Raw genomic sequence first — 27,859 nt, 5'->3', positions numbered from 1 at the left:
TAGGTACCGTTCCGGTGGGAAGGTAAACGGCGTTTCTGTGCGCTGCTCTGGTTCGCCAGAAGCGGCTTAGTCATGCTGGCCACATGACCCAGAAGCTGTACGCCGGCTCCCTCAGCCAATAAAGCAAGATGAGCTCCGCAACCCCAGAGTCGGCCACGACTGGACCTAATGGTCAGGGGTCCCTTTACCTTTACCTAACCAACTGAGCTATGTGACCATGAAACAAGAGGTGAGAGGTGGAGAAGAGGAAGAAAAAGAAAGCTAGGAAGATATTGATTTTAGCTGCTGTGCTGGGTAAAAGGACTACCTAGTTTTCCTTTCATTCCTTGTTCTAGGGACACCAGGTGAAACCAGTTGCAGAGACAATAAAAATCTTTGGGGCTTTTAAGAGCTGTTCTAGTATGGTGGCAAGAGAGGCTGAACTATGAATCAGGTCCCAGTTTTATTCTCTTCTCTGCTGCAAACTCACTATGTAGTCTTAGGCAAGCCATGACCCCATCCGCCTCTATTATCCCATCTGTACAATGGGTGTAATGACAGCAGCCCACTTCATTCTGCCCCTCATTTTGCATTTTTCAACCAACGCTCAACATTCCGCTGCTCCTGAGCATGCTCAGTCCTGATCGGGCTTTGCAATTTAACTCCGCGGTTTGTGCAAAGAAAGCCCAAACGACTCGCTTTATGAACCCCTCGGTCAGCAAATAAAAACGAGTGCAGAACCACTGTCAGAAATCAAGGCTTATTTCTTTTCTCTTTTCTTTTTCCTGCTGTTTAATTTTTTTTTTCTCTCTCTCCCCCCCCTCCACTCAAAAGTCATTTTTGAAAATGTCACACATGTACAGAGACAAACAAGCATATAAATATCAGTGTGAACAGGACTGGAGGAGATGAGGAAGGCACTCCACTTCGCCAGCGGAGCAGTGCGACTTTTCGACCCAAGTGTGAGGTTTGGGAAGGCTGCGGAGCGAGCCCTGATCGAGTTCTGGTAGGGAGGAGAGAAATGAGCAACTTTTTTTCGGTGGGCGGCGGCGGGGTGGTTAGGATGAGATAGATGGCTAAAAACCACCCAAAATTTAGGGCAGGTGTGTATTTGGGTTGTAGTGTGTGTGTGTGTGTGTGTGCACACATAATTGGAGGGTAGGGGGAAGTGAAGTCTCTTAAAAGGCAACATGCGGAAGGACGACTCTTTAGGGGCCCCCGCCTTAAGGATGGATGGATCTAGGGAGGCCAGAGATTCTAGGTTGACACAGAATCCGTAAAGCGGCAGAGCTGCGCAGGAGAATTTTCATAGCTGCACCTTCTCCCTTCTGCCGGGCCAGCCTTGGGGACAAGCGATGGCTCTTGCGACTGCCTCCCCTGCGGAAATATTAAAAGCAGCAAGAACTGCCCTGTATGGAATCTGGGAAGAGTCTGGGGGAAATTTACGGGAGCCAACAGCCCAGCTGAGACTTTCAAAAGACGACTAGAGAGGCGCATGGAAGCCTTTTGTTTTCTGTGGACTGGACAGCTCAGTGGAAACCGCCAGCTTTTCTCCAGAAAATCCAAGCTGATCTACTGAACAATGGAATCAGGGTTGGGGTTTCAGGACAATTCTTGGTCGCTAGCTGGACAGAGCTGTGGGGTGCAGGACAGAGAGCGCTGCACCCCCGCAAGGATCAAATTTCCTTGCACAGTGGAGTATAAACTCCTCAATGGGGGTTTCCTGTATTCAGGGAGGGTGGGAAAACTCCTTTGCTGCAGAATGGCTTCTCTCTGCCCCACTACGGTGGCTGGGGACGAGGTGAAGGGGCCACGTAAAGTCAGGCGGTAGCCCTCTCTTTGGTACGGAAGGGGGTCTGGCCTGCCTGCCCAGGGCCCTGGCAGAGAACAAGGTCCCCCTAACCCGGTGGAGCCCCAGATGTCATGAACAGAGCCCTTAAGACAACGTGAGAGTTTGTAGCCCTAAAACGATGCACTGGGCATCCAAGGCAAACAGAGGTGATATGTCTGGGCGATGAAACCCTCTCCTGATTTTGGGGGGGTTGGGGGGGGGGCGGAAGCACCCTGGCGTGGGGTCGTCGGACATGCAGCGAATTGCGGGCAAACATAAACCACAGTAGCAAGGTGTGGGGCCCTTCCTCTTCCGTCGTCCTTCCCCACTGCTGGGCTTGACTGTTAGGCAAAGCGACATGCCGCCCCCCTTGCTTGCTAGCGCAATTCAGCGGGCAGACGGTGATATGTTTTCTCCTAGCACTAGCAGATCTCGCATTGGAAATTCCAACCCCTATTCTCGGAGCCAAATGTTTTGTTTTTTTGCAGCTCACAAGCAGGTGTCTGGGACTGGAAACCGCCTCTGTGCCACAAAGGTAACTCTTTTTTAAAGTGGTTCCCTGGCTTTTGGGGGGGTGAAGGGAACCCCCAGATTGGTTCAAACAAGGATGCAGAGGGCTTTCTGGCAGAGACTCCATTTGCCCTCTTCCTAGAACGATGCAATTTCAGCGCCGTTCCTCTCCAACTCGTAAAAAGGACTCGGGATTATTTTGTGGCTGTTCTATCCACCTGCCCCGAGGTTCCCTGCAAACAGAGCGAGCAGCCAGGTAGCAGAACGGAGGTCTGATTTGTGGGATTTGGAAGGGTTGCATGGGATCCCAGAGCACAGAGTGTCTGGAAGGGTTTCAAAATGGCAGGGATTTGTGGATAAAGGAGGGTCTCTCTTTAACGGAGCAGGGGTACGAGCTTCCCCTTGCGAGGCGGCAAGTTTGCAGAGGGCACAGGCAGACACAGGAGAGATGGTATGGCTGTAGGAACCGCAGCCAAAGTCAAGAGATCTAAATCAGTGTTTCCCCAAACAGCTTGGGTCTCCAACCTGTTTTGGAACTACAGTTCCCATCACCCTTGACCACTGGGTCCTGCTGGCTAGGGATGATGGGAGTTGTAGTCCAAAAACCCAAGATCGTTGGGAAACACTGACCTAAATGACCCTCAAAACAGGGAAGCAGGGTCCTGTTTGCTCTTAACATGGACTTGGCAAACTTTGGCCCTCCAGATGCTTTGGCCTACAACTCCCATGATCCCTACCTAACAGGACCAGTGGTCAGGGATGATGGGAATCGTAGTCCAAAACATCTGGAGGGCCGAAGTTTGCCTATGCCTGGACTTGAGCAGCAAAGGGCCCAGATTCGGGGTGTGGAGGAAGAAGGAAGCAAAGCCAAGATTTGCAACTTGGGAAATCAAGGTTTATTCATTGTAAGGAAACAGCTGTGTCTTAAAAGCAGTCTTCCTCCAATAGGGGTTCCCTCCAGCTGTTTTTGCACTACAGCGGTGACTGATGGGAGTTGTAGTCCAAAATGTCCAGCGGGTACTATGTTGGAGAAGCATGCTTTAAAGATACAAGCACAGTTTTCCCGTGGCAATAGGGAAACCGGACCGGTTTTGCTCTCTGGGCTGCCTCAGAATACCCTCCCTAGGAATGAGTTCTTGCAAGGGCACAGAGGAAATCCCTCTGCTGCCCTAAAGGGTTTGAGTAGCTGGTTTTTAAAAAAGACAGTGCAGGTATGCCACCAGGAAACCGCAGCACACTTTGCCACTGGTTCCTACAGTCAGCCGTGAGGCTGCATCCTCGATTGACACAAGGATGGATACAAATGGTCCTGCCAGCCTTGCATGGGTACCACCAGCGACGTGATGTCAGGAGAGCAAATTTCCCCAAATGGAAGTCTGGAAGCTTAGGAAACATCCTATTTTTCAAAAACGGGGGTGGGACAAAGGCAACTCGAAGATTTTTCACATCATCTCCCTACACCAGTGACCAGAAACTTGCTGCCCTCCAGAGAGAGCCAAAGGCATGATGGGAGTTGCACAATGCCTGGAGGTCTGCAGGTTAACCCTTCCCCTCCCTTAAACCTGGAGATGAGCTGCAATGGCTGGAAGAGAAAACAGGTGTCATTTTAATCCCCGCCACCCACGATTTCCCTTTTCATTTCTAAGGGCCCTGTGCCTCCTTAGATGTAGATTTTATTTTCTATTTTTCCATACGTTGGCTTTTTGGCGCGCCCCCCCCCCCCTTCTGTAACTGGGGGCAGGCAAGAAATCAAACCCAAACGGGGAAACGCAACCAAATGCTTTTTTTTTTTTGGAAAAAAACAATCCTCAACACAACAAAAATCCTGTAAAACACAATCACACCACACCCTCTTGCACACCCGAGGAGAGCGGAGGAGAGGGGGAGGCGCTCCTTCTTCTTCACCTCGTCCCCCGTCCCCGCCGGGCTCTGCCCCTCACCTCCCGTCCTCCCTCCGGGCTGCCCTCTCCCTCAGCATGTCGCAAGGCTGCACCCAGTTGTTGTCGTGCAGTCCCACCCGGCAGCCCGGCGTGTCCTTGTCCGTCCGCCGGCAGCACATCCAGTAGGAGCGTCCGTAAGGCAGGTCGTGATGGTAGGGCTTGGGGTGCCAGCGGCAGAGGGAGACGTCCCCTTTCTCGTAGTGCTTCTTGCACTGCTTGCAGGGGTCGTCGCGGTACAGGGGGTCCCGGGTCCAGCGCGAGTCCGTGGCCTGCACGCCAAACGTCTCGATGATGTACTTGAAGTAGTGGCAGGAGCACTTTAAGGCGGCCAGCGACTGCGTCGGCAGGTAGCTGAAGATCTTCACCATGATATGGTCCGGGAGGAGCAGCATGTACTGCCGCGGCTCCAGCAGACGCTGGATCTTGAAGCGGATCTCGAGGAAATCGTGCGAGACGTGACGGTAGAGGCGGCAGAGCGAGGTGTCCGCGGACGTCGGCTCCAGGCCGGGCCCGTCGGCTCTCTCTAGGCTGCCCTCGCCACCGCTGGCAGGGTCCAGAAAAGCGCCGTCCACGTCGCGGCCGTCCTCCTGCCGAGGCACCTGGGCATGCAGGAAGAAGAGCTGGCCCGGCGGCGGGTCGTCGCACGCCGAGCACAGCCCCTCTTGCGTGGGCGAGCCCACCGTCAGGCAGACCGTCTCCTCCTTCATATTCTTGGTGCTGTCCTTGCCGAAGAAGACGCACTGGTCCACCACGCCAGTGACCACCACGTCGACGTGGAAGCCGGAGACGCAGTCGCGAGCCACCGCAGCAGCGGGGCCTACCGTCTTTTCCCCGCCGCCCCGGCAGCCCTCCGCGATGGCGTCCAGCTTGCCAGAGCCGCCGGGGCTCTCCCGGCAAGTCATCTCCACGTCCGGGGGCTCGCTGGTGACCCCGTCTGCCCCTTTTGGGGAAGCGTTGGCCAGCAGGAAGTCCACATTGTTGGGGAGTGTGTCCCGTGAGGGGCTGATGAGCTGGTAGAGGTCGCAGGTGATCTTGTCCTTGGCGCGGGTGGCGCTGCCCGTGGGCGACCCGCCGCAGCTCATGAACATGCAGTTGGGGCGGGCGCCCTGGCCACCCTCGGTGGGCGAGCGGGGGTCGCGGCTGCTGGAGATGCGGAAGGCGATGCGCACCTCGCCGGGGCTGTGCTGGGAGTTGGCCACGCATTCGGGAGACTCCCGGCACAGGCCGTTGGGGCGCAGGACGCTCCGCTCCCGCTGCTGCGACTCAAAGTGGGCCACCGCCTCCGCCACCCGGCTGCAGTCCGAGCTGCCGCCCGGAGAAGGCGCCCTCTTCTCCTCGCCCTCCTGCTCTGCCGACACGAAGACCATGGGGGACGGCGGCGCGGCGGGCACGCTCGGCCTGGGGTAGTTCTGCAGCGCCAGGGCGGTGCGCTGCTCCACCAAGGCCACCATCTCAGCCACCGAGAGCAGGTCGGTGGAGTCTCCGCCCGCCGGCTCGGCGTGGGACTCCGGGCAAAGGCACACATCCTCCGCTTCCTTGCTGCTGCTGCTGCTGCCGGCATCCTTCGCCTTGACCGGGCAGGCCTTGCTCTTGCCGGGGTCGTGGGACCTCCGCCGCCGCTTGGCCTTGGAGCTGTCACTCCCCCAGTTGCCCTTGACCTTCATGGCGCTGGCTCGGCTGCCGCTGCTGCACTGATGGGCCACAAAGAAGGCAATCTTCTCCTTGGTGTTTCCCGGCTTGATCACGTACCACGTGTCCAAGAGCACTCGGCCCTCCTCCACCTGGCTGGGGCTGGGGGAGACCGTGGGGGGCGGCGGGGGCGGAGGAGGCGGGGCAGGGGGCGTGTTTTCGGAGCAGGCCTCGCCGCCGCCTTCTTCTTCTTCCTTGGCTTTGCAGGCAAAGTCCCCAAAGGTCTTCTTCACCTGGCCTCCAGGGCACTGCTTGTTCTGGGAGTAGGTGCCGAAAGGCCGCGGGCACCATAGCTGGATGTGGGAGAAGGTGTTCTGATCCATCACTGTCTCATGGCAAGGGGGCAGGGGGGAAGGCGGCCCTTCCTTTCCCCTAGCTCATGGATGCGCAGCTCGTGGGGCCTTGGAGGTGCCTGGGGGGAGAGGAAAAGAAGAGACATCAGCCAGCTTGCAATCGCAACAGGGCACAAAGTTGTCACGAGGGGCGCAGAATTCAGCTTTCCAGCAGGCGGGAGGGGAAATAAGCTTTCCGGTTTTGAAAAGGCACCGTCAGGTTTCCAGCCCTCATTGTGTGAAAGCAAGAGGGTAACCTTTAGCAGGATGTCAGGAGCCACACAACAGACCGCTGCATTGTTCCTTACCTAGTACCAAACTGTGGGACAGCGTAATAAGAATACACCACGCCTGGATAGCTCAATTGGTTAGAGCGTGGTGCTGATAATGCCAAGGTTGCAGGTTCAATCCCTGTGTGGGATAGCTGCATATGCCTGCCTTTCAGAGGACTAGATAATCCTCAGGTCCCTTCCAATTCTATTATTATTATTATTCTACTTTTTTTTTAATCACACACCGTAATTCAGGCCCATAGTATATCTACCTACCTAGCTAGCTACCTAGCTACCCAGATCCATCACAGAACGGGGTGTGGCACTAGAAATGGTGATTTCTCAAAAGTTATTATTATTAATATTATTATTTTGTTATTTATCATACGGTGGTACCTCAGGTTACATATGCTTCAGGTTACAGACTCCGCTAACCCAGAAATAGTGCTTCAGGTTAAGAACTTTGTTTCAGGATGAGAACAGAAATCGTGCTCCGGCGGTGCAGCAGCAGCAGCAGCAGCAGCAGCAGCAGGAGGCCCCATTAGCTAAAGTGGTGCTTCAGGTTAAGAACAGTTTCAGGTTAAGAACAGACCTCCGGAAGGAATTAAGTACTTAACCTGAGGTACCACTGTATTTGCATACCGCCCCATACCCGTAGATCTTGGGGCGCTTCATGACACAAAACTGCAATATAAGAAACACAGTGTACGAAATACAAATACCAGCCCCCTTCCTCGACACATTTTAAAAGGGCATCGGATCTCAACCAGCCAAAGGCCTGGTACCAGGTGAGCATCCCACAAGTGAGGAGCCACTGCGGAAAAGGCCCCGTTCTGCGGGGCCCAAACATACGGGGGCCATTCCCTCAACCCCAGCAAATTGAAAATCAACGCTTTTTTTCCGGGTCTCTGGATCTCATGATTGAAGCAAAGAAAGGCGGCGAACTGGCAATGGTTGCAGAAGCGTTGGGGGGGCGGCATCAGAGGCCTGAATCGCTCTCTCGGAGCCCCTCCACCCACTGCGTTCATCCACCAGCGACTACCTGCTCTAGTTATCTCCCGCTTGGACTACTGCAATGCGCTCTACGTGGGGCTCCCTTTGAAGGTGACCCGGAAACTGCAATTAATCCAGAATGCGGCAGCTAGACTGGTGACTGGGAGTGGCCACTGAGACCATATAATACCAGTCCTGAAAGACCTATGTTTCTGAGCACAATTCAAAGTGTTGGTGCTGACCTTTAAAGCCCTAAATGGCCTCAAAGGCCCAGTATACCTGAAGGAGCATCTCCACCCCCATCGCTCAGCCCGAACAATGAGGTCCAGCACCGAGCGCCTTCTGGTGGTTCCCTCACTGCGAGAAGTGAGGTTACAGGGGAACCAGACAGAGGGCCTTCTCGGTAGTGGCGCCCGCCCTGTGGAACAACCCTCCCTTCAGATGCGAAGGAAATAAGCAGCTATCCTATCTTTAAAAGATATCTGAAGTTTTTAATATTTAATGCTGTACAGTGTTACCTCAGGTTACATACGCTTGAGGTTACAGACTCCACTAACCCAGAAATAGTGCTTCAGGTTAAGAACTTTGCTTCAGGATGAGAACAGAAATCGTGCTCTGGTGGCGCGGCAGCACCAGGAGGCCCCATTAGCTAAAGTGGTGCTTCAGGTTAAAAATAGTTTCAGGTTAACAACAGACCTCCAGAACGAATTAAGTTCTTAACCTGAGGTATCACTGTACTGTTTTTAACATTTGATTGGGAGCCGCCCATAGTGGCTGGGGAAACTCAGCCAGATGGGCAGGGTATAAATAATAAATTAATTATTATTAATTATTATTATTATTATTATTATTATTATTATTATTATTATTATTACACCTGAGCCCCTCACACCATGCACACCTTTGTCCCTGGCTTCCTCACCTGCTTCCCCACCCCACAGTCTGACCAGCTATGGGCAACGCAGGCCGTTCCCCACCCACCCCTAAGAGCATGCTCTCTGGCTGGCCAGCTCAGGTTCTGCATGGCCTCCTGCTGCATAATTTACTCCTGGCTTATAAGGCAAGAAGGGAAGCTTGACAAGATTACGGATCCTATTACAGTGTCGTAAAGGGCAGGACAGAGGCAGCCGCTGTGGCACAGATGGGGCTGGCTGGCTGGGGGGGCAGCTGAAGGGGCAGCTGTCTGGGCAGGAGCTATGGGGCGGAGAGGCTCGACAGCAGGGGCAAGGACAGCGGTTCAGTGTTTCAGGGAAGTTTCCCCCTGTTACCGCCTGCCTTCTTCGGCGGGGGATTTTTAATTTTCGCTTTGCATTTGTACCCCACTTTCCCAACAACGGACGCCAAGAGTCACTTCAGAGAACAACAAGCGTCGCAATTCCCGCTATAAGCTTCCGGGTTCCCCGCACAAATGCTTTGAGAAAGCAGTGGGTGGGCTGGATCCCAAAAAATGGGTCCAAAAAATGATCGTTTATGCTGAATTAAGATAGCCTATCCGGAAAAAAAAAAAATTAATGGGACGCAGGTGGCGCTGTGGGTTAAAGCCTCAGCGCCTAGGACTTGCCGATCGAAAGGTCGGCGGTTCGAATCCCTGCGGCGGGGTGCGCTCCCGTTGCTCGGTCCCAGCGCCTGCCAACCTAGCAGTTCGAAAGCACCTCCGGGTGCAAGTAGATAAATAGGGACCGCTTACCAGCGGGAAGGTAAACGGCGTTTCCGTGTGCGGCTCTGGCTCGCCAGAGCAGCGATGTCACGCTGGCCACGTGACCCGGAAGTGTCTCCGGACAGCGCTGGCCCCTGGCCTCTTAAGTGAGATGGGCGCACAACCCCAGAGTCTGTCAAGACTGGCCCGTACGGGCAGGGGTACCTTTACCTTTTTTATCCGAAAAATTAAAGAACAAATCAAGGAAAGAATTCGTTTCAAAATGGGAAGTATTTAAAATATACTTGGAAATGAATGATACCGACCTAAAATCCGTAGCGACATTTGAATAACTCCAGCAATATCATTTGCTAGTTATACCATTTAACATATTTTGAACATGTTTTGAGTAATAAAATGTATTGGCAGTAAAGAATGGTAATTTGATTTATGGAGTAGATGGGAAGTCGAGTTTAAAAAGAAGAGACCATGATAGTGTAAGGATTATGAAATTTATATTAATTCTCTATGTATGGCGCGACTGATGGTACTTTCACTTTGGTTAATTTTGTCCTTTTGTGTTGTGTGTTGAGCAAATAAATTAAAAAGGAGAGAGAGAAAGCAGTGGGCTAGGACAGGGCTCCCCCAAACTTTGGGGGATGTTTTGGCACTTCCGGAAATCTGGGTCAAGGGGGGAGGGAGGGAGAACCACGCATAGAACCTTGAGCTCACCGGAGGAGAAGATGGGATAGAAATTCAATAGGCAAACAAATCAAAATAAAAATATGTTATCAGTGCCCACCTAGGAAATTTGCATGTGATGGGGGGGGGGGCCTTCCAGCCCCAGAGATACAAGACTGCAGACACGGACTCATATTAGTTATTTCCTTCTTTCTTTGAAACCTTGCCAGAGCTTTTAAGGAAGGCCCGCCAAGCAAGCTCACCCTGGCCACCCACCTCGTGTGGGTTGGGGCCGCCTCCCAACACCGGAACGATCAGAGGCATGAAACAGGATTAAAGGCCTCTGGGTTCCCGTATTAAAGCTCACAATCATCCCCTTGCCCAGAGAGTCAGGAGCGACAGATTCATTTGCACAGAGAAAATACAAAGGTTTGTGCAAAGTGCTGTACAGTGTTCTCCTCCCCCCCCCATCTTAATTAACGCGGGTGGCGCTGTGGTCTAAGCTACAGAGCCTAGGGCTTGCTGATCAGAAGGTCGGCAGTTTGAATCCCCGCGACGGGGTGAGCTCCCGTTGCTCGGTCCCTGCTCCTGCCCACCTAGCAGTTCGAAAGCACATCAAAGTACATAAATAGGTACCACTCCGGCGGGAAGGTAAATGGCATTTCCGTGCACTGCTCTGGTTTGCCAGAAGCGGCTTAGTCATGCTGGCCACATGACCTGGAAGCTGTACGTCAGCTCCCTCGGCCAGTAAAGCGAGATGAGCGCCGCAACCCCAGAGTCGGCCACGACTGGACCTAACAGTCAGGGGTCCCTTTACCTTTACATATTCGCTCCTCTTCACCCAGTTAACTGAAGGAGAGCAAAAGATGAAAGGAGGGACAAACCAAATTCAAAAAGTGGATTTACTCCTTTGCCAATTTGCAAGTGCTTTATTCGGGAAGAGAAGAGTGGTGCCAGACTAGCATAGGGGCAGATAACTCCAGATGTGTCCCAGGGCCAATGGTCTGGGGTGATGGGAACTCTAGTCCAAAACATCTGGAGGATGGTACCCACAGGACTAGCAAACCAACCTGCAAATATCAGGAATGCCTCCGGAGCAGCTGCAATGCTGTTGCCCGTCTCTGTTATGTCCACATTTAGGGCTGGGCGATATCTGGTTTTCAACATCACGATATATCACCAGCTAAACATTGTGATATATATCACAATGTCTTACTGTGATATATATCACGATGTTACGTAACCCTCTGGTTACGTAAACTTCGGGATGCGCCCGCGGCAAACCCAGAAGTATTTTACTGGGTTTTGATGTGCGCGCATGCGCAGAAGCGATCCTCCGGTTGCAAAAACCTCAGGATCCGGCCAGGCTTCCGGAACGGATCCTGCCCGCAACTGGAGGTACCACTGTAATAAGCTATGGAGAGGCCTTGGCTGGCTTCACGGCTTTTCCCACATTGTGATTTTTGCATCGCACACACAAACACATCACGATTTGCAATACAATGCCAGGTCAAGAGTTATGAAACCAGTGTCATGATATGGACTTGAAACCGGTTTGGGACAATATATCTCCCAGCCCTAACACACATCCTGATTCGTGATATATTGACAGGTCAAAAGCTATGAAACCATTATCAGAATACAATGGTACCTCGGGATGAGAACGGGATCTGTTCTGGAGCCCCGTTCAAATCCTGGACAGAACGTAAGACTGGTTGTGTTTCGCCGCTTCCACGCGTGACGTCATTTTGACTGTCTGCGCATGCGCGAGCGCTGAAACCTGGAAATAACACGCTCCGTTACTTCCAGGTCGCCGCAGAGCGCAACCCGAAAATACTTATCCTGGAGCGTATATATCCCGAGATATGACTGTATGGACTTCAAACTGGTTTTGGACAATATATTAATATGCTGACCAGCCCAATGTACTTTAACTCTCAATCGTTTTTGCCTCTGAGCTTTTGACACACAGAGGTGGTTGCTGCTCATGCAAATAGGTCTGACATGAGGACGGGGATCGGTGCAAATGCCACAGAGGTCAAAAGCAATGATGTTTATCCATGTGAGATGCTTTTCCCCAACCTGGTGCCCTCTGTATGTTTTGGATGAGAACTCCTGCCAGCCTCAGTCAGCACTGCCCAGGAGAGGCAGGTGGGTGAAGACTGATCTCTGCAGTCCCTAGAGACTAGACTTTGAGACTAGGAGGGGCCTGTCAGCTCAAAGCCTGCAGCTTCCTCCAAGACCACCTATCACTTTTCCCTTCCTCCTAAGCCTTTTAGTGGCGCCGGCCAAACTTATGGAGTAACAGCAATTCCAGAGGAGAAACCAGGCAGGGAAAATTGCACCGGAGCAGGATGCTAATAAGAGCGGTAGTCTCGTAATCTGGTGAGCCAGGTTTGCTTCCCCGCTCCTCCACATGCAGCTGCTGGGTGACCTTGGGCCAGTCACACTTCTCTGAAGTCTCTCAGCCCCACTCACCTCACAGAGTGTTTGTTGTCGGGAAGGAAGGGAAAAGGAGATTGTTAGCCGCTTTGAGACTCCTGAAGGGGAGTGAAAGGCGGGATATCACATCCAAACTCTTCTTCTTCCTCAACCTCGGCCCTCCAGATGTTTTGAGACTACAATTCCCAGCATCCCTGACCACTGGCCCTGCTAGCTAGGGATCATGGGAGTTGTAGGCCAAAAAAACATCAGGAGGGCCAAGGTTGAGGAAGCCTGCCCTAGGCTTTAGCTACGTGTAAGGCCAGGCTTGTGGGAATCATCCTAACAAAATTCTACTTCTCAAAGTAGCTGGACCATTCCAGATTGCAGGATTTTTTTTTGTGGGGGAGAGAATGCTTCCCCACAAAAAAAAAAAAAAATTATGTGCACACAGAAAATGGACATATCAGGGAAAGCAAGCAGATGCAAGATTTCTCCAGAGTTTTTGCAGAGGATTTCCCCTCTGCCCACATTCCATGAACCAGGGTCCCCCATCGCCAGGGATATTGGATGCCCCCCCCAAAAAAGCACTCCTATGCAGATAATCTGCAAAGGTCAACTGGCACCAGAGTATTTTCCACAACCCCTCCATGCAGAGCAAAGGGCACCTTTTCCCACCCGAGGGCAGCATGCCCTTTGGGGTGGCCTTCCGAGGGTGCAAAGAGGATGTGGGGAAGGGGGCCAAAGGGGGCAGAGCAACCGATGCAAATTTCACCTTCGTAAAGCAAGGTAGAGGGACGCGGGTGGCGCTGTGGGTTAAATCACAGAGCCTAGGACTTGCCGATCAGAAGGTCGGCGGTTCAAATCCCCGCGATGGGGTGAGCTCCCGTTGCTCGGTCCCAGCTCCTGCCAACCTAGCAGTTCAAAAGCACGTCAAAGTGCAAGTAGATAAATAGGTACCACTCTGGCGGGAAGGTAAATGGTGTTTCCGTGCACTGCTCTGGTTCGCCAGAAGCGGCTTAGTCATGCTGGCCACATGATCCGGAAGCTGTACGCCGGCTCCCTCGGCCAATAAAGCGAGATGAGCGCCGCAACACCAGAGTCGGTCACAACTGGACCTAACGGTCAGGGGTCCTTTACCTTAAAGCAAGGTAGTTTTTGCAGGCGCTCCCACACCCCTCTCCATCATCATCCCCCCACTTGCAAGCCAGAGGAACGGTCAGGGTTCAAGGGCAACTTTCTAGCCAAGCAACACTTGGGATGCAAAGCAAGGCGCTGAGGAATGCTGCCTGGGGAGAGTTCAGAGAGGTGTGGAGGGCCACATCTGGCCCCTGATAGGTTCCTTATCCATACCTTAGAAAGCGATATCATTTTAGCATGCACATTTTACTGGCAGAAGCTTTAGAAAATTGCAACTCTCAAGTTGTTCTAACATTGCTTTTGCACTAGGCATCCACTTGACGCTTGATTATTACTTGCGTAAAGGTAAAGGGACCCCTGACCATTAGGTCCAGTCGTGGCCGACTTTGGGGTTGCGGCGCTTATCTCGCTTTATTGGCCGAAGGAGCCGGTGTACAGCTTCCGGGTCATGTGGCCAGCATGACTAAGCCGCTTCTGCAGAACCAGAGCAGAGCACGGAAACGCCGTTTACCTTCCCGCTGGAGTGGTACCTATTTATCTACTTGTACTTTGACGTGCTTTCGAACTGCTAGGTGGGCAGGAGCTGGGACCGAGTAACGGGAGCTCACCCCGTCGCGGGGATTCAAACCGCCAACCTTCTGATCGGCAAGCCCTAGGCTCTGTGATTTAACCCACAGCACCACCCGCGTCCCTATATTATTTGCTTACTTGTTGCATATCACCCACTTGCTTCGCTCCACGGAGCTCAAGGCGGAGTATGCAGTTCTCCATCTCCACATTTAATCCTGACTACAACCCTGGAGGAGACTCTTGAGACTCTCCATTCTGAAGGAAATCAGCCCTGAGTGCTCACTGGAAGGACAGATCCTGAAGCTGAGGCTCCAATACTTTGGCTACCTCATGAGAAGAGAAGACTCCCTGGAAAAGACCCTGATGTTGGGCAAGATGGAAGGCACAAGGAGAAGGGGACGACAGAGGACGAGATGGTTGGACAGTGTTCTCGAAGCTACCAGCATGAATTTGACCAAACTGCGGGAGGCAGTGGAAGACAGGAGTGCCTGGCATGCTCTGGTCCAGGGGGTCACAAAGAGTCGGACATGACTAAACGACTAAACAACAACAACAACAACCCTGTGAGGTAGATTAAGCTGAGAGGTGCAGTGACAGGCCCAAGGTCGGCCGATGAGCTGCATGGCGAAGCAGGGATTTCAACCCTGGTCTTGCAGGACATCGCCCAACCCTTTAACCACTTGGCTAATGTTGTGTTACTAATATAGGACACATCATTGGCTATGGCGCACTGTTAATAACAAACTTCTTAAATGGATTTTGTTTCCCCCACATGGGGAAAAAGAGCACCGGCCAGTTATGCGGGAAACTTTTCTGTTTGGGGATATTTCCCGTAGCTACAGTTTGAACCCTTGCAAAACAGGCTTCAGAGGGGCGAGTGAATTATGCGCAAAGCCCAAACGACATCAGTGTTAGAAATTAGGCGGGTGCCAGGCGCGTTTTGCAACTGACACGGGTCCAACTGCACCCACATGGAGATCTCTGGATGCTAGGTTGGCAACAGACGTCTCCACCTGGCTGGCCCCTCCGGCTTTCTCCAGCAGGTAAGCTGAAGAGCCTATTTATCCCCACGACGACCCTCAGTTAATCCCCACGACGACCCTGTGAGGTTGGCTAAGAGGCTGTGACTGACTCCAAGGTCACCCAGCGAGCTTCCTGAGTGGGAATTTGAACCCTGATCTCCCAGGTCTTAGCCTGACACTCTAACCAATACTCCACACTGGCTTCCCACAGCTCTTCTGCTACAGGGCAGCTATATAAATTAAGTAGGTAAATAAATACAGTGGTACCTCGGGTTACATACGCTTCAGGTTACATATGCTTCAGGTTACAGACTCCGCTAACCCAAAAATAGTGCTTCAGGTTAAGAACTTTGCTTCAGGATAAGAACAGAAATCGGGTTTCGGCGGCGCAGCAGCAGCAGGAGGCCCCATTAGCTAAAGTGGTGCTTCAGGTTAAGAACAGTTTCAGGTTAAGAATGGACCTCCGGAACGAATTAAGTACCTAACCCGAGGCCTCTGGTGGCGAACGGGATCCGGTCCAGAGCCCCGTTCGCAACCTGAGCAGAACGCAACCCGCGTCTGCGTGTGCGCAGGCCGCAATTTGCCACTTCTGCGCATGCGCATGACGTCATTTTGAGTATCTGCGCATGCACGAGCGACGAAACCCGGAAGTAATCCTTTCCGGTACTTTCGGGTGGCCACTGGACGCAACCTGAAAACGCTCAACGTCAAGCAAACACAACACGAGGTATGACTGTATGGGGGAAGCAAAATGTCACTTAGAGAAGGATCTGAAATATTTTCCTTGAAGCTTGGATTTGTTTTGTTCTAGGTTGTTTTATATGATGTTTTAATGTTTGGAAGCCGCTTTGAGATAGATAATAGATGATAGATAGATGATAGATAGATAGATAGACAGTTACAGATAGGTAGCCGTGTTGGTCTGCCATAGTCAAAACAAAATAAATAAAAAATCCTTCCACCTTAAAGACCAACTAAGTCAGTTCTTGGTATGAGCTTTTGTATGCATGCACACTTCTTCAGATACCTGATATCTGAAGAAGTGTGCATGCACACGAAAGCTCATACCAAGAACTGACTTAGTTGGTCTTTAAGGTGCTACTGGAAGGAAAAAATTTTGTTTTGACTATGGCAGACCAACACGGCTACCTATCTGTAACTTAGTTCTTGGTATGAGCTTTCGTGTGCATGCACACTTCTTCAGATACACTGAAACAGAAGTCACCAGACCCTTCTATATAGGAATCACAAGACAGAGAAACCAGTAGGAGAACACTTCAATCTCCCAGGACATTCTATACAAGATCTCAAAGTAGCTGTTCTATTACAAAGGAATTTCAGAAATAGACTGGAAAGAGAAGCTGCTGAATTGCAACTTATTACCAAACTTAAAAAGGGACGCGGGTGGCGCTGTGGGTAAAAGCCTCAGCGCCTAGGGCTTGCCGATCGAAAGGTCGGCGGTTCGAATCCCTGCGGCGGGGTGCGCTCCCGCTGCTCGGTCCCAGCGCCTGCCAACCTAGCAGTTCGAAAGCACCCCCGGGTGCAAGTAGATAAATAGGGACCGCTTACTAGCGGGAAGGTAAACGGCGTTTCCGTGTGCGGCTCTGGCTCGCCAGAGCAGCGATGTCACGCTGGCCACGTGACCCGGAAGTGTCTCCGGACAGCGCTGGCCCCTGGCCTCTTGAGTGAGATGGGCGCACAACCCCAGAGTCTGTCAAGACTGGCCCGTACGGGCAGGGGTACCTTTACCTTTACCTACCAAACTTAAAACCATGGAGAGACCTGGCCCGAACAAAGACATTGGATTCTTATCTCATTATACATGACAAAGCCATTTTCCACCTTTTCACCCCTTGCTTTTTCCTGTAAGACCTATTGCAGTCGTTAAGAGTCGTCAACAGGCTCATCACAGCTATCTGCCTATCACCCAATCCCACCACCCTTCTGAGTAATACCCCTCCCCACCTTCTCACTATATAGAAGGGTCTGGTGACTTCTGTTTCAGTGTATCTGAAGAAGTGTGCATGCACACGAAAGCTCATGCCAAGAACTAACTTAGTTGGTCTTTAAGGTGCTACTGGAAGGAATTTTTTTTAGATAGATCGACAGATAGACAGAGAAACAGATGAATGAAATAAACAACAACAACAACAACAACAAACCCCACTGGTGGGCGAGGGAATGATGCCTAGACATTCTGTTGTGACTCCTATAAAAAGGTAAAGGTACCCCTGCCCGTACGGGCCAGTCTTGACAGACTCTGGGGTTGTGCGCCCATCTCACTTAAGAGGCCAGGGGCCAGCGCTGTCCGCAGACACTTCCGGGTCACGTGGCCAGCGTGACATCGCTGCTCTGGCGAGCCAGAGCCGCACACGGAAACGCCGTTTACCTTCCCGCTGGTAAGCGGTCCCTATTTATCTACTTGCACCCGGAGGTGCTTTCAAACTGCTAGGTTGGCAGGCGCTGGGACCGAGCAGCGGGAGCGCACCCCGCCGCAGGGATTCGAACCGCCGACCTTTCGATCGGCAAGTCCTAGGCGCTGAGGCTTTAACCCACAGCGCCACCTGCGTCCCCTTGTGACTCCTATAACCTAGGTTTAAGCTGCCATTTGTCGATTAGCTGATGCACCTGAATTTCTAACACCGCTTGGAACAATTGCACCCAACGTTCAGCACTGAATGAATGGAGTCATGTGAAATAACTACGGACAGGTAGACACAGACACACACTTCCAAGGTGGCCCCCCAACCACCAATCAACTTGCCGTCCCAGCTGCCCAACGGGCAGTCTGCCCAAGGCTGGCTTCTACTTCTGAAGCGCAAGGGTGTTGCCTCGCTTATAGCCGAAACGGCAGACCGAACCCCCTTTTCTTAAGGCAAATGGAGGTTATGTTCTATGTCTGCCTCTCCCCGCTGCATTCTTGCGAAGTCACCCAAATCCTGGGGAAGTCCACGTGGGGGAAAGGTGGGGGGGAGCAGCAGCGTTGGCCAACCTGGGGCTCTCCAGGACCCCAGGTTGGCCTCTGAGGGTTTCGCAAGAGGAAGCCCACCGGAGTCAACAAGTGCAAGGGGTGCCACCCATGCAGAACCCCCCCCCAGGGAGTCTTCACACCCACCCTCCACCTCCTGCGCTGACTCGGGCCGTGAAGACAAACTTGGGTGCCGTCCCCCTTCTCCCTCCCCCCATGGCTTCTGGGATCTAGCTCTGCCAGGGCCCCAATCCTAATAAGGGAGGGGAGCAAGCTCTTGCGGAGTCTACAAGGGGAACAATGTCCTTCCCGGAAAAGGACCCGATGCATCTGGGATGGGTGGGAGCCCGGCATCCTCAACACCACCCACGCAAGGTGTCAACGTGCCCGGGCAAGCGCCCAGGGGGACGTTCTGCGCCCCTTGCACCCCAGCGCCAAGGCTGCAACCCGCAACACAGCTCTTTGCAAAGAAGAGAGGGGGGAAAGTCATGCATTTGGGGGGAAAGGAGGGGGGGCGGGGAACCCTCGCCAGGCCAAGAGTCCCTCTCCAGGATCTCAGCTCAAGAATCCATCTGCACCCCAAGAGAGGGCGAAAGGGCAACAACAACACGCCATCTCCCAGGGTTCTTACCTGTTACTCCCAAGCCTGGGGTGGGAGGAGTGGGTGTGATCTGGAGGAGGCCTCCGCTGAAACCTACATCCCTGCTTTGGGGCCTGGAAAAACCAGCATGAAATAAAACAAAACAGATCCACAGGTTGCAAAGGATGTTTTTCCTTCCGTTTTTTTCTTACCACCCCCCTTTTGTTTTGTTTTTTGCAAACACTGCTTAGAAAAGGGGGGGAGGATCAGTTTGTAAAAAAGAAAAGCAGGGAGAGATATTGGGGTTTTGCAAGCAATCAAAGCTTTCCCCCCCCCCTTTTGCTGTGTGTGTGTGTGTGTGTGTGTGTGTGTGTGTGTGTGTTACTGCTCCCTTAAAGGGCCAGCAGGCCCATTCCACCGGCCCCTACATGCCCCCCCTTGCAATACAATAGGGACCTTTAATCCATCAGATTGCAACTCTCCCTCCTGGCCCCCCCCCTCCGCGCACCATCCGCCAGGCTCAGCCATTTGTTGACAGGCATATGCATGGCGCCCGGCAGCCAATCGGAGGGCCGCGTTTGGGGCATGCCCATATATGGATGACAGCAGAGTCTCAGCCTACCCAGGCTTGTTGTTTTGCGTGTGTGTGTGTGTGTGTGTGTGTGTGTGTGTTTTAAATCCCCACTCCCTGCAAGGGACCGTCTACAAAGTGCAGAATGCAAAGCAGGAGGAAGATTAAGGAGGGGACTCCAAGGGAGCAGCGATCATTCCCAAGCCTGACCGAACCATCGGAAAGTATGGAAACCTAGGATAAAAAAATAAAGTTCTGGGGCCCAAAGCTCTCAGGATGTCAGGGAGGGGAATTGTCGCTGGTGGGAAACTCTGTATATTCAGGGACACTCACGGCCCATTGCTAAACCCCACATTTAAAAGAAAATAATAATAATAATAATAATAATAATAAATAATAATTTTATTTATATCCCGCCCTCGCCAGCCGAAGCCGGGCTCAGAGTGGCTAACAACAATAAAACAACAGCATTCTAAAATCAATTCATTTTAAAATCAATTCAAAATCAAATTAATGGCAACCATTGGGCTCCTGTTGATGTTTTTTTAAAGCTGACGCCGGGCTCAGAGTGGCTAACAGCAATAAAAGTAACACAGTTTACATAAAATCATAATCATTTAACACATTCTAAAATCCATTCATTCTAAAATCAAGAGTCAAATTAATGGCAACCATTGGGCTACAGTTCTATGAGGATTACCGAAGGAGGGGGGTCAGACTGTGCCTTGGCCACAGGCCTGGTGGAACAGCTCTGTCTTGCAGGCCCTGCGGAAAGATGTCAAGTCCCGCAGGGCCCTGGTCTCTTGTGACAGAGCGTTCCACCAGATCGGGGCCACAGCTGAAAAAGCCCTGGCTCTGGTTGAGGCCAGCCTAACCTCCCTGTGGTGCTGAGGGTGTTCTCCTCCTTGCCATTGTAACTGAAAATGTTCTCATGTTTTCTTTTAAATGCCAGGTTTAGCAAGGGGCTGCGAAACAACAGCAGGAAGAGTGCCCTGAGCACATACAGAGTTTCTCAGCAGTGACAAAACAAAGCCTCCCTGGCGTCCCGAGAGCTTTCACAGCAAGCCTGAGCCCCTCAACTTGTTTATTTATTGTAAGCAATGACAAACCTAGACGGCATCTTGCCAACAAAGGTCCGTATAGTTAAAGTGCTCACTGGAAGGACAGATCCTGAAGCTGAGGCTCCACTACTTTGGCCACCTCATGAGAAGAGAAGACTCCCTGGGAAAGACCTTGATGTTGGGAAAGATGGAGGGCACAAGGAGAAGGGGACGACAGAGGACGAGATGGTGGGACAGTGTTCTCAAAGCTACTAACATGAGTTTGACCAAACTGTGGGAGGCAGTGGAAGACGGGAGTGCCTGGCGTGCTCTGGTCCAGGGGGTCACGAAGAGGCGGACACGACTAAACGACAACAACAACAACAACAACAACAACAAAGATTTGTATTCCTCCCCACCCATTCCTGGCCAACCTTATCAAATAAAGTTAAGACCCTAACAAACAAGAGGTAATCGTGCTTTGAAATATCAAACAAAGCAATGCAGTTGTTACTGCGTGTCACTTCTGAAGAATGACATCCATAGAATCATAGAACTGTAGTGTTGGAAGAGAGCCAGGGGTCATTCAACCCAACCCGCTGCCACGCAGGAATCTTTTTGCCCACCATGGGGCTCGAACCCACAGCCCTGAGAGTCTCCCACTCCAACAACTTCATGACATTTAAAACATCGTAGTTCTGTGGTTAGAACTTTTCAGGCAGGACTGCAAAAGCAGGAAACCCTGGAGATCTGCTACCAGTCAGGTGGCGACTGAGCTGCACAGACCACGGATCTGATTCAATTATGTTTCCGGACTTGCCGATCGAAAGGTCGGCGGTTCGAATCCCTGCGGCGGGGTGCGCTCCCGCTGCTCGGTCCCAGCGCCTGCCAACCTAGCAGTTCGAAAGCACCTCCGGGTGCAAGTAGATAAATAGGGACCGCTTACCGGCGGGAAGGTAAACGGCGTTTCCGTGTGCGGCTCTGGCTCGCCAGAGCAGCGATGTCACGCTGGCCACGTGACCCGGAAGTGTCTCCGGACAGCGCTGGCCCCTGGCCTCTTAAGTGAGATGGGCGCACAACCCCAGAGTCTGTCAAGACTGGCCCGTACGGGCAGGGGTACCTTTACCTTTACCTTTATATTCCCTTGATCCTCAGCATCATTGCTCCAGGAACACTGAAAAGTCATGGCCCATCTAGTTCAGAACTGTATGCACTGGCAGGCAGCACCTCCCCAGGGTTTCGGTAACGATTGTCTCCCAGCCCTAACTGCAAGGAGTGCCGCAACTATGATGCAGAACATTCTATCCAGACACTGAGGTCCAGCGCCGAGGGCCTTCTGGCGGTTCCCTCACTGCGAGAAGCCAAGTTACAGGGAACCAGACAGAGGGCCTTCTCAGTGGTGGTGCCCGCCCTGTGGAACGCCCTCCCACCAGATGTCAAAGAGAAGAACAACTACTAAACTTTTAGAAGACATCTGAAAGCAGCCCTGTTTAGGGAAGCTTTTCATGTTTGATGTATTACTGTATTTTAATATTTGGTTTAAAAAAAGCAGAGACATCACCTTGCCAACAAAGGTCCGTATAGTTAAAGCTATGGTTTTCCCAGTAGTGATGTATGGAAGTGAGAGCTGGACCATAAAGAAGGCTGATCGCCGAAGAATTGATGCTTTTGAATTCTGGTGCTGGAGGAGACTCTTGAGAGTCCCATGGACTGCAAGAAGATCAGACCTCTCCATTCTGAAGGAAATCAGCCCTGAGTGCTCACTGGAAGGACAGATTGTGAAGCTGAGGCTCCAAGACTTTGGCCACCTCATGAGAAGAGAAGACTCCCTGGAAAAGACCCTGATGTTGGGAAAGATGGAGGGCACAAGGAGAAGGGGACAACAGAGGACGAGATGGCTGGACAGTGTTCTCGAAGCTACGAACATGAGTTTGACCAAACTGCGGGAGGCAGTGGAAGACAGGAGTGCCTGGCGTGCTCTGGTCCAGGGGGTCACGAAGAGGCGGACATGACTAAACGACTAAACAACAACAATATTTGGTTGGAAGCTGCCCAGAGTGGCTGGGGAAGCCCAGCCAGATGGGCAGGGTATTATTAATATTATTATTATTAGGCGAGAGGCGGCACTGAACTTTGGTGTCGTGGGAATTTTGGACCCCAAGGTCTGCCACTGACTTTGGACACAGTGGACAGGCAGCTATGTGACCATGATTCCAGCTCCAATGAAGAGGGGTTGTCTCTCACACACACATCGGTGGGTTATTTACTTATTACATTTAAATCCCAAATTCTACCCAAGGAGCTCCATGGTTCTCCCCCTCCTCGTTTAATCCCCACAACTCTGTGAGACAGGCTAGGCTGAGAGATGCAGTGACAAAGTCTCTCTCAGTGAGCTTCACACCCAAGCGGGGGATTTGAACCCTGGCTAACCAGGCCACAGTCCGATACGCTAACCACTGTGCCACACTGTCGCTCAGAGGTACTGCAATACCAGGTCCATGCACGGCGTGGACAGAGCAAGCCCCTATTGCACCTCCCAGCTCCCCAAACCGACACAATAAATACGGTCCTGTTTTGGATACTGGATATTAAACTGAAAAGAACAGATTCTGCCAGCTTCTTGGAGGAAGAAGGGCACAAGTTTCTAGCTCTCATGCCCATTTGAAAACACACAACCCTCCACAAGGTTAAGGCAACCATTGAAGAAATATCCCAATGCCTGAACTTTTTGTGTGTTTTAGCTTTCAAGATTCTAGTGGCTGTATTACGTACGAGATCCAAGGCCTGGTGGCTGTTTTGGATTCAAACGGCAGAAAAACAATACCTTGTAGTGTTTCAGATGACAAGCGATTACGACTCCACACAAAAATCCTTTATTTCTGGACACTTCCTTTGGTTCCTGATGCTGAACTTTTAACATTCAATGGACCCCCTGCCCTAGGTAATCACCCCAAAAGCACCAATCCTTTTTGCATAAAAGTGGGGGGGGATTTTATTTTTCTTATTACATTTATATTGCTGCTTTTCTCCATGGACACAAAAGATGACATACAGGATTCTCCCCTTATTCCTGTGAATATAATTTGCTTTTAACTGTTTTTAATACTGCATTTCCGGCCCCGGGGCCTGCTGGTGAACGGCAGGGGAGAAATTTTGCTATTACTGTTGCTCATATTATTTAACCTCACAACAATCCTGTGAGGTAGGCTTAGGCTGAGAGGCAGTGACTGGCCCAAGTCACCCAGTGAACTTCGTGGCTGAGTGAGGATTTGAATTCTGGTCTCCAAGGTCCTAGTCAGATGATTACTGACCTGTTTGTAGCTGAGATACAAAGCCAATGACAACAGATGCTCTTAAAATGCCCTCAGCTATTTCTTGGTGGGGGGTATTCAGTTCAACAATAACAGTACTGAATTGGGGCCACCTACCTCCCTGAACGACGCAGGTGGCGCTGTGGGTTAAAGCCTCAGCGCCTAGGGCTTGCCGATCGAAAGGTCGGCGGTTCGAATCCCTGCGGCGGGGTGCGCTCCCGCTGCTCGGTCCCAGCGCCTGCCAACCTAGCAGTTCGAAAGCACCTCCGGGTGCAAGTAGATAAATAGGGGCCGCTTACCAGCGGGAAGGTAAACGGCGTTTCCGTGTGCGGCTCTGGCTCGCCAGAGCAGCGATGTCACGCTGGCCACGTGACCCGGAAGTGTCTCCAGACAGCGCTGGCCCCTGGCCTCTTAAGTGAGATGGGCGCACAACCCCAGAGTCTGTCAAGACTGGCCCGTACGGGCAGGGGTACCTTTACCTTTACCTTTACCTCCCTGAACTGGGACGCGGGTGGCGCTGTGGTCTAAACCACAGAGCCTAGGACTTGCCGATCAGAAGGTCGGCAGTTCGAATCCCCGCGATGGGGTGAGCTCCCGTTGCTCAGTCCCTGCTTCTGCCAACCTAGCAGTTTGAAAGCCCGTCAAAGTGCAAGTAGATAAATAGGTACCGCTCCGGCGGGAAGGTAAATGGTGTTTCCGTGCGCTGCTCTGGTTTTGCCAGAAGCGGCTTAGTCATGCTGGCCACAAGGCCCAGAAAAATTGACTGCGGACAAACGTCGGCTCCTTCGGCCAATAAAGCAAGATGAGCATCACAACCCTAGAGTCGTTTACAACTGGACTTAACTATCAGGGGTCCCTTTACCTTTACCTTCCTGAAAGCTTTGCTACCGCCTCCTATTGAACCCTTCTCATTTTGCTCACTGAAATGTGTTTTGGCGCCTCTGCTCCAATTCACAAAACGGTTGCCAGAGCATAACATCTCACTAACTTGGTATTTTTCTGTCTACATGAAGATTTTGCAAGAGCTACTTCAATATGGTTTCCCGATGGGTCTCATCTTTTTAGCCAACATGCTTTCGCCCCCACCAAATCTCTGTGGCAGTGAGTTCCAAAGATCAATGACGTATTGGGAGAGCAATTTTTTTTTTTGTTCCTTTCTTAGAACTGTGTCAGTTTCGGTTCCTTTCTTAGAACTGTTTCGGTTTCAGTTGGAGAAGGAAACAGGGATGTGGAACACACAAAAACACTGCCATGAATTTTTCTAACGTGTTGATTAAAAAGATATATATCACTGGAATAATCTTTGGAACAGCCATGTAAGATAGGCTGCTCTTATCACATTATGGCAAAAACAGAAGCCTACCTTGAGGAAGCTTTTGCCAACTTAGTCCAGATGTAGTTCAGATGTTTTGAATTCCAATTCCCATCGTCCCCATCTAACAGAGAAAATTGCTTTAAAATTACCTGGGATATTCGTAGCCAAGGTAAGAGTGAAACTGGAGGCATCCCAGTTCACATACTTCCAATTCAGTTTATACATTTCTACCTGGAACGAAGTGAGTATGGGATTGCAACCACAGCTCTCAACAGCAGCAAGGGCATCTGCTGGTCTGCGGCCAACATTTTGCAAAAGGAGGGACTGCAGGAGGCTCAGATCCAAGAAAGGCTCACAGCCTCACAAACGCCAAAGGTTAAGCATTTCCCGTCGGTACACAAGGCAGTGCTCTGCTTCTGGCTCCTCTCCAAGCGCAATGCTTGAAATTAAATCTAGCTGTCAAGCGCTTCATCCGCAACCATGTAATTAACCTGTGTAGCTCGCCAACGCAGAGAGAGAGAGAGGGAGCAGGGAAAACTTTAGAGGCTGCAAAACTGCTGCAGTTGCGCAAGGGAAGGTGATAACTGCACGGGACGCAGAATTGAATGCTCCGGGGCATTGTCAGACAACCTGACTCACGAGTGCGCCTTTTTAAGTATTTTCAAGGCGCTCTGTTCTGAGGTGCCAATCATCTTTCGCAACGAAGCAGCAGCAGAGAGTCTGTCAACTCTTTTTGAGCACGCCAGGGTGGTTCAGATCAGTGGCGTAGCGTGGGTTGTCAGCACCCGGGGCAAGGCAAGTAATTTGTGCCCCCTAACCCACACGCCTGGCACCCCCCCTCCACAGTGGGCAGCGACCCGGCGGCTCGGATCGGATTCGCACAGCAGTGAGAGAGAGTGAGTGAGCCAGGTAGGGGCAGAGAGCTGCGAGCGCCCCCCCAAATGTTGCGCCCGGTGCGGCCGGCCCCCCCTGCACCCCCCACGCTATGCCACTGGTTCAGATCCCCAAATAGCCATGTGATGCTCACTTGGGGACACCTTGTCCCTGCTTCTCTCTGCCAGTCACTGCCCCCCCCGCCTAAACCTGCCTCACAGGGTTGTTGTTGTGGGGATTAAACAGGAGGGGTGGGAACCATGCAAGCCATCTTGAATTCCCTGGAAAAGGAAGTGATACAGAAATGCAACAAATAAGCAAATACAGGGGAGGGAAACAAATAAAGCCCAGCGCTCACAACACATCACAGGCAGAAGTGAAGCCCAAAGGCACTAAAGAAGGTTCAAAAGACAAAATTCCTGATATTGTCCTAAACAAGGGGAGAAGATGGATTAAGTAGAGTGGATGAGGGGCTGGGATTTTGTTTCCATCTGAGGCAAGGCCAACTAGTTTTTGGCTTAGGGTGGTATTCCTCCACTGCCACCTCATATTTCTCTTGTCTCCGTGTGGATTAGCTACGGCAACCATTTCTTCCACACACCTTTCTTGTTATTGGATTGGCAACATGATGGCTCAGTCACTAGAGCACACGGCTCTCAACCTCAGGGCTGTGGGTTCAAGCCCCACGTTGGGCAAAAAGATTCCTTGCACTGCAGGGGGTTGGGCTAGATGACCCGCATGACCCCTCCCAACTCTGCAATTCCATGGTACCTTTTATTTCAAGTGTGCCAGATTGGACCCGCCACCACCTGCTCACTCCTGGCATATAATCTATTCGAGATCAGAACTGATCTCCTCCAGAAGCTGGGTTCCGAGACTTCAGTTGCGTCTGTTCCCAACTGGGCCCGTCCATTTCCTTAGCATCGAAGGGTAAGATTGCACCCAAGAGAAACGATCGTGCCAACACCTGCGCAGTGTGCCTTCGTGTTTGATTTGCAACCAGCGAAAAAACTGATACGCGTTCCCTCAGTCTCCTTTCTACTTCCTTGTCCAGAGCTCGCAGCTCTCCCCCCCCCCCATTTCCCTATTCCTCTCTCCCATCAAAAGTCAACCCCCCACTGCAGAAGCCCCACCCCGACCCACACAGAGAAAAGCTTAAACAACGACCACAACATTGCAACAGCTTAGGCATGCCCCGCATGCACTGGGGGCTGGCTCCCTTCGCCTCCCCTCAGAAAGGTTGCCACCTTTCCTCTTCTTTCAGCTCCACCTGCTCCTGTGCCTTTGACACCAGCAACCTGCCACACACCACGTGGAAGCAGGGCAACATTTCCTCCGTGTCACCCTGCCAGGAAAAGCTGCTCAACTCTGCGTGTCTGGCAGCTTTCTTTTAAAAAATTAAAATAAATAAAAAGCAGAGGCGCAGCAGTGGTAAGAAAAATGTGGCAACCCTATTTCTACTCCCTATCCCAAATATATCTCCCAAATCCCACCAACTCATTTCACCTGGCTTGATAACCTCTTTCCCCACCGCCCCATTTCTGGCCCTCCCCGCTTCTTGCCCCTCCCACCTCTTCCCCGCAACACACCTGGCCAGGTAGACAACCTCAGCTGCCTTCCTTACACCAGCAGGTCCTCTGACTTCCGGGTTGGAAGCCGCGCATGCGTCGAGCGCCCGCTTCCGCGCCCAGCCTCTCGCTCCGCCCCTCTCCCCTCCCGCTAATCGCTGCCGCAAAGGGTCCTGGGAAGTGTAGTCTTCTCTAATTGGCCGCCGCCCTTTCCTCACAGAGCCTGGCGTTCTGCGGAGAGGGGTGTCTGGGAATTGTAGTCCCTGACCATTATGAAAGGTTCCCCCCCCCGGACTTTAGTTCTGAGTTCCTCTGAGCACGTGGCGCTCTCTTTCCCTCCCAAAATGGGACAAAAATTTGGGTTGGTTATTTGATGGTGTTATAAGAATTCTAAAGTCTCAAACATAGAATCAATCAGTGGCGTAGCGTGGGTTATCAGCACCCGGGGCAAGGCAAGTAATTTGCGCCCCCTAACCCATGGATTATGGGGCGCAGGTGGCGCTGTGGGTTAAAGCCTCAGCGCCTAGGACTTGCCGATCGAAAGGTCGGCGGTTCGAATCCCTGCGGCGGGGTGCGCTCCCGCTGCTCGGTCCCAGCGCCTGCCAACCTAGCAGTTC

General features: G+C 51.9%; 2 protein-coding genes across 6 annotated transcripts in view; both read right to left on the bottom strand.

The window, feature by feature from the left end:
• Positions 1–27,859, bottom strand: part of LOC307221199 (gastric inhibitory polypeptide receptor-like) — a 76,397-nt gene that overhangs the window by 852 nt on the left and 47,686 nt on the right. The gene's annotated exons all lie outside the window — the stretch shown is intronic.
• On the bottom strand, positions 572–27,379 carry FBXO46 (F-box protein 46). Of its 5 annotated transcripts, none has more exons than XM_079985483.1 (3): positions 27,264–27,379; positions 18,616–18,698; positions 572–6,361 (listed from the first exon to the last, which is right to left on the bottom strand). In XM_079985483.1, exon 3 carries the CDS (start codon positions 6,270–6,272, stop codon positions 4,257–4,259), a length of 2,016 nt encoding a protein of 671 aa, XP_079841609.1. In that variant the 5' UTR covers positions 6,273–6,361; positions 18,616–18,698; positions 27,264–27,379; the 3' UTR covers positions 572–4,256. The 5 variants fall into 5 exon arrangements, with proteins under 5 accessions (XP_079841609.1, XP_079841612.1, XP_079841610.1 ...); XM_079985486.1 differs by having other exon boundaries at positions 18,623–18,698; XM_079985484.1 differs by lacking the exon at positions 18,616–18,698 and having other exon boundaries at positions 27,264–27,351.

This window comes from Podarcis cretensis, assembly GCF_951804945.1.
Source record: "Podarcis cretensis genome assembly, chromosome: 8".
Lineage (NCBI taxonomy): Eukaryota > Metazoa > Chordata > Lepidosauria > Squamata > Lacertidae > Podarcis > Podarcis cretensis.
Note: the sequence above shows the minus strand (reverse complement) of the source record. Positions and strands in the feature narration are given on the sequence as shown.

What these genes read in the sequence shown, in the direction of transcription:
- FBXO46 (XM_079985483.1), bottom strand. Translation starts at nt 6,272, where the DNA reads ATGGATCAGAACACCTTCTCCCACATCCAGCTATGGTGCCCGCGGCCT.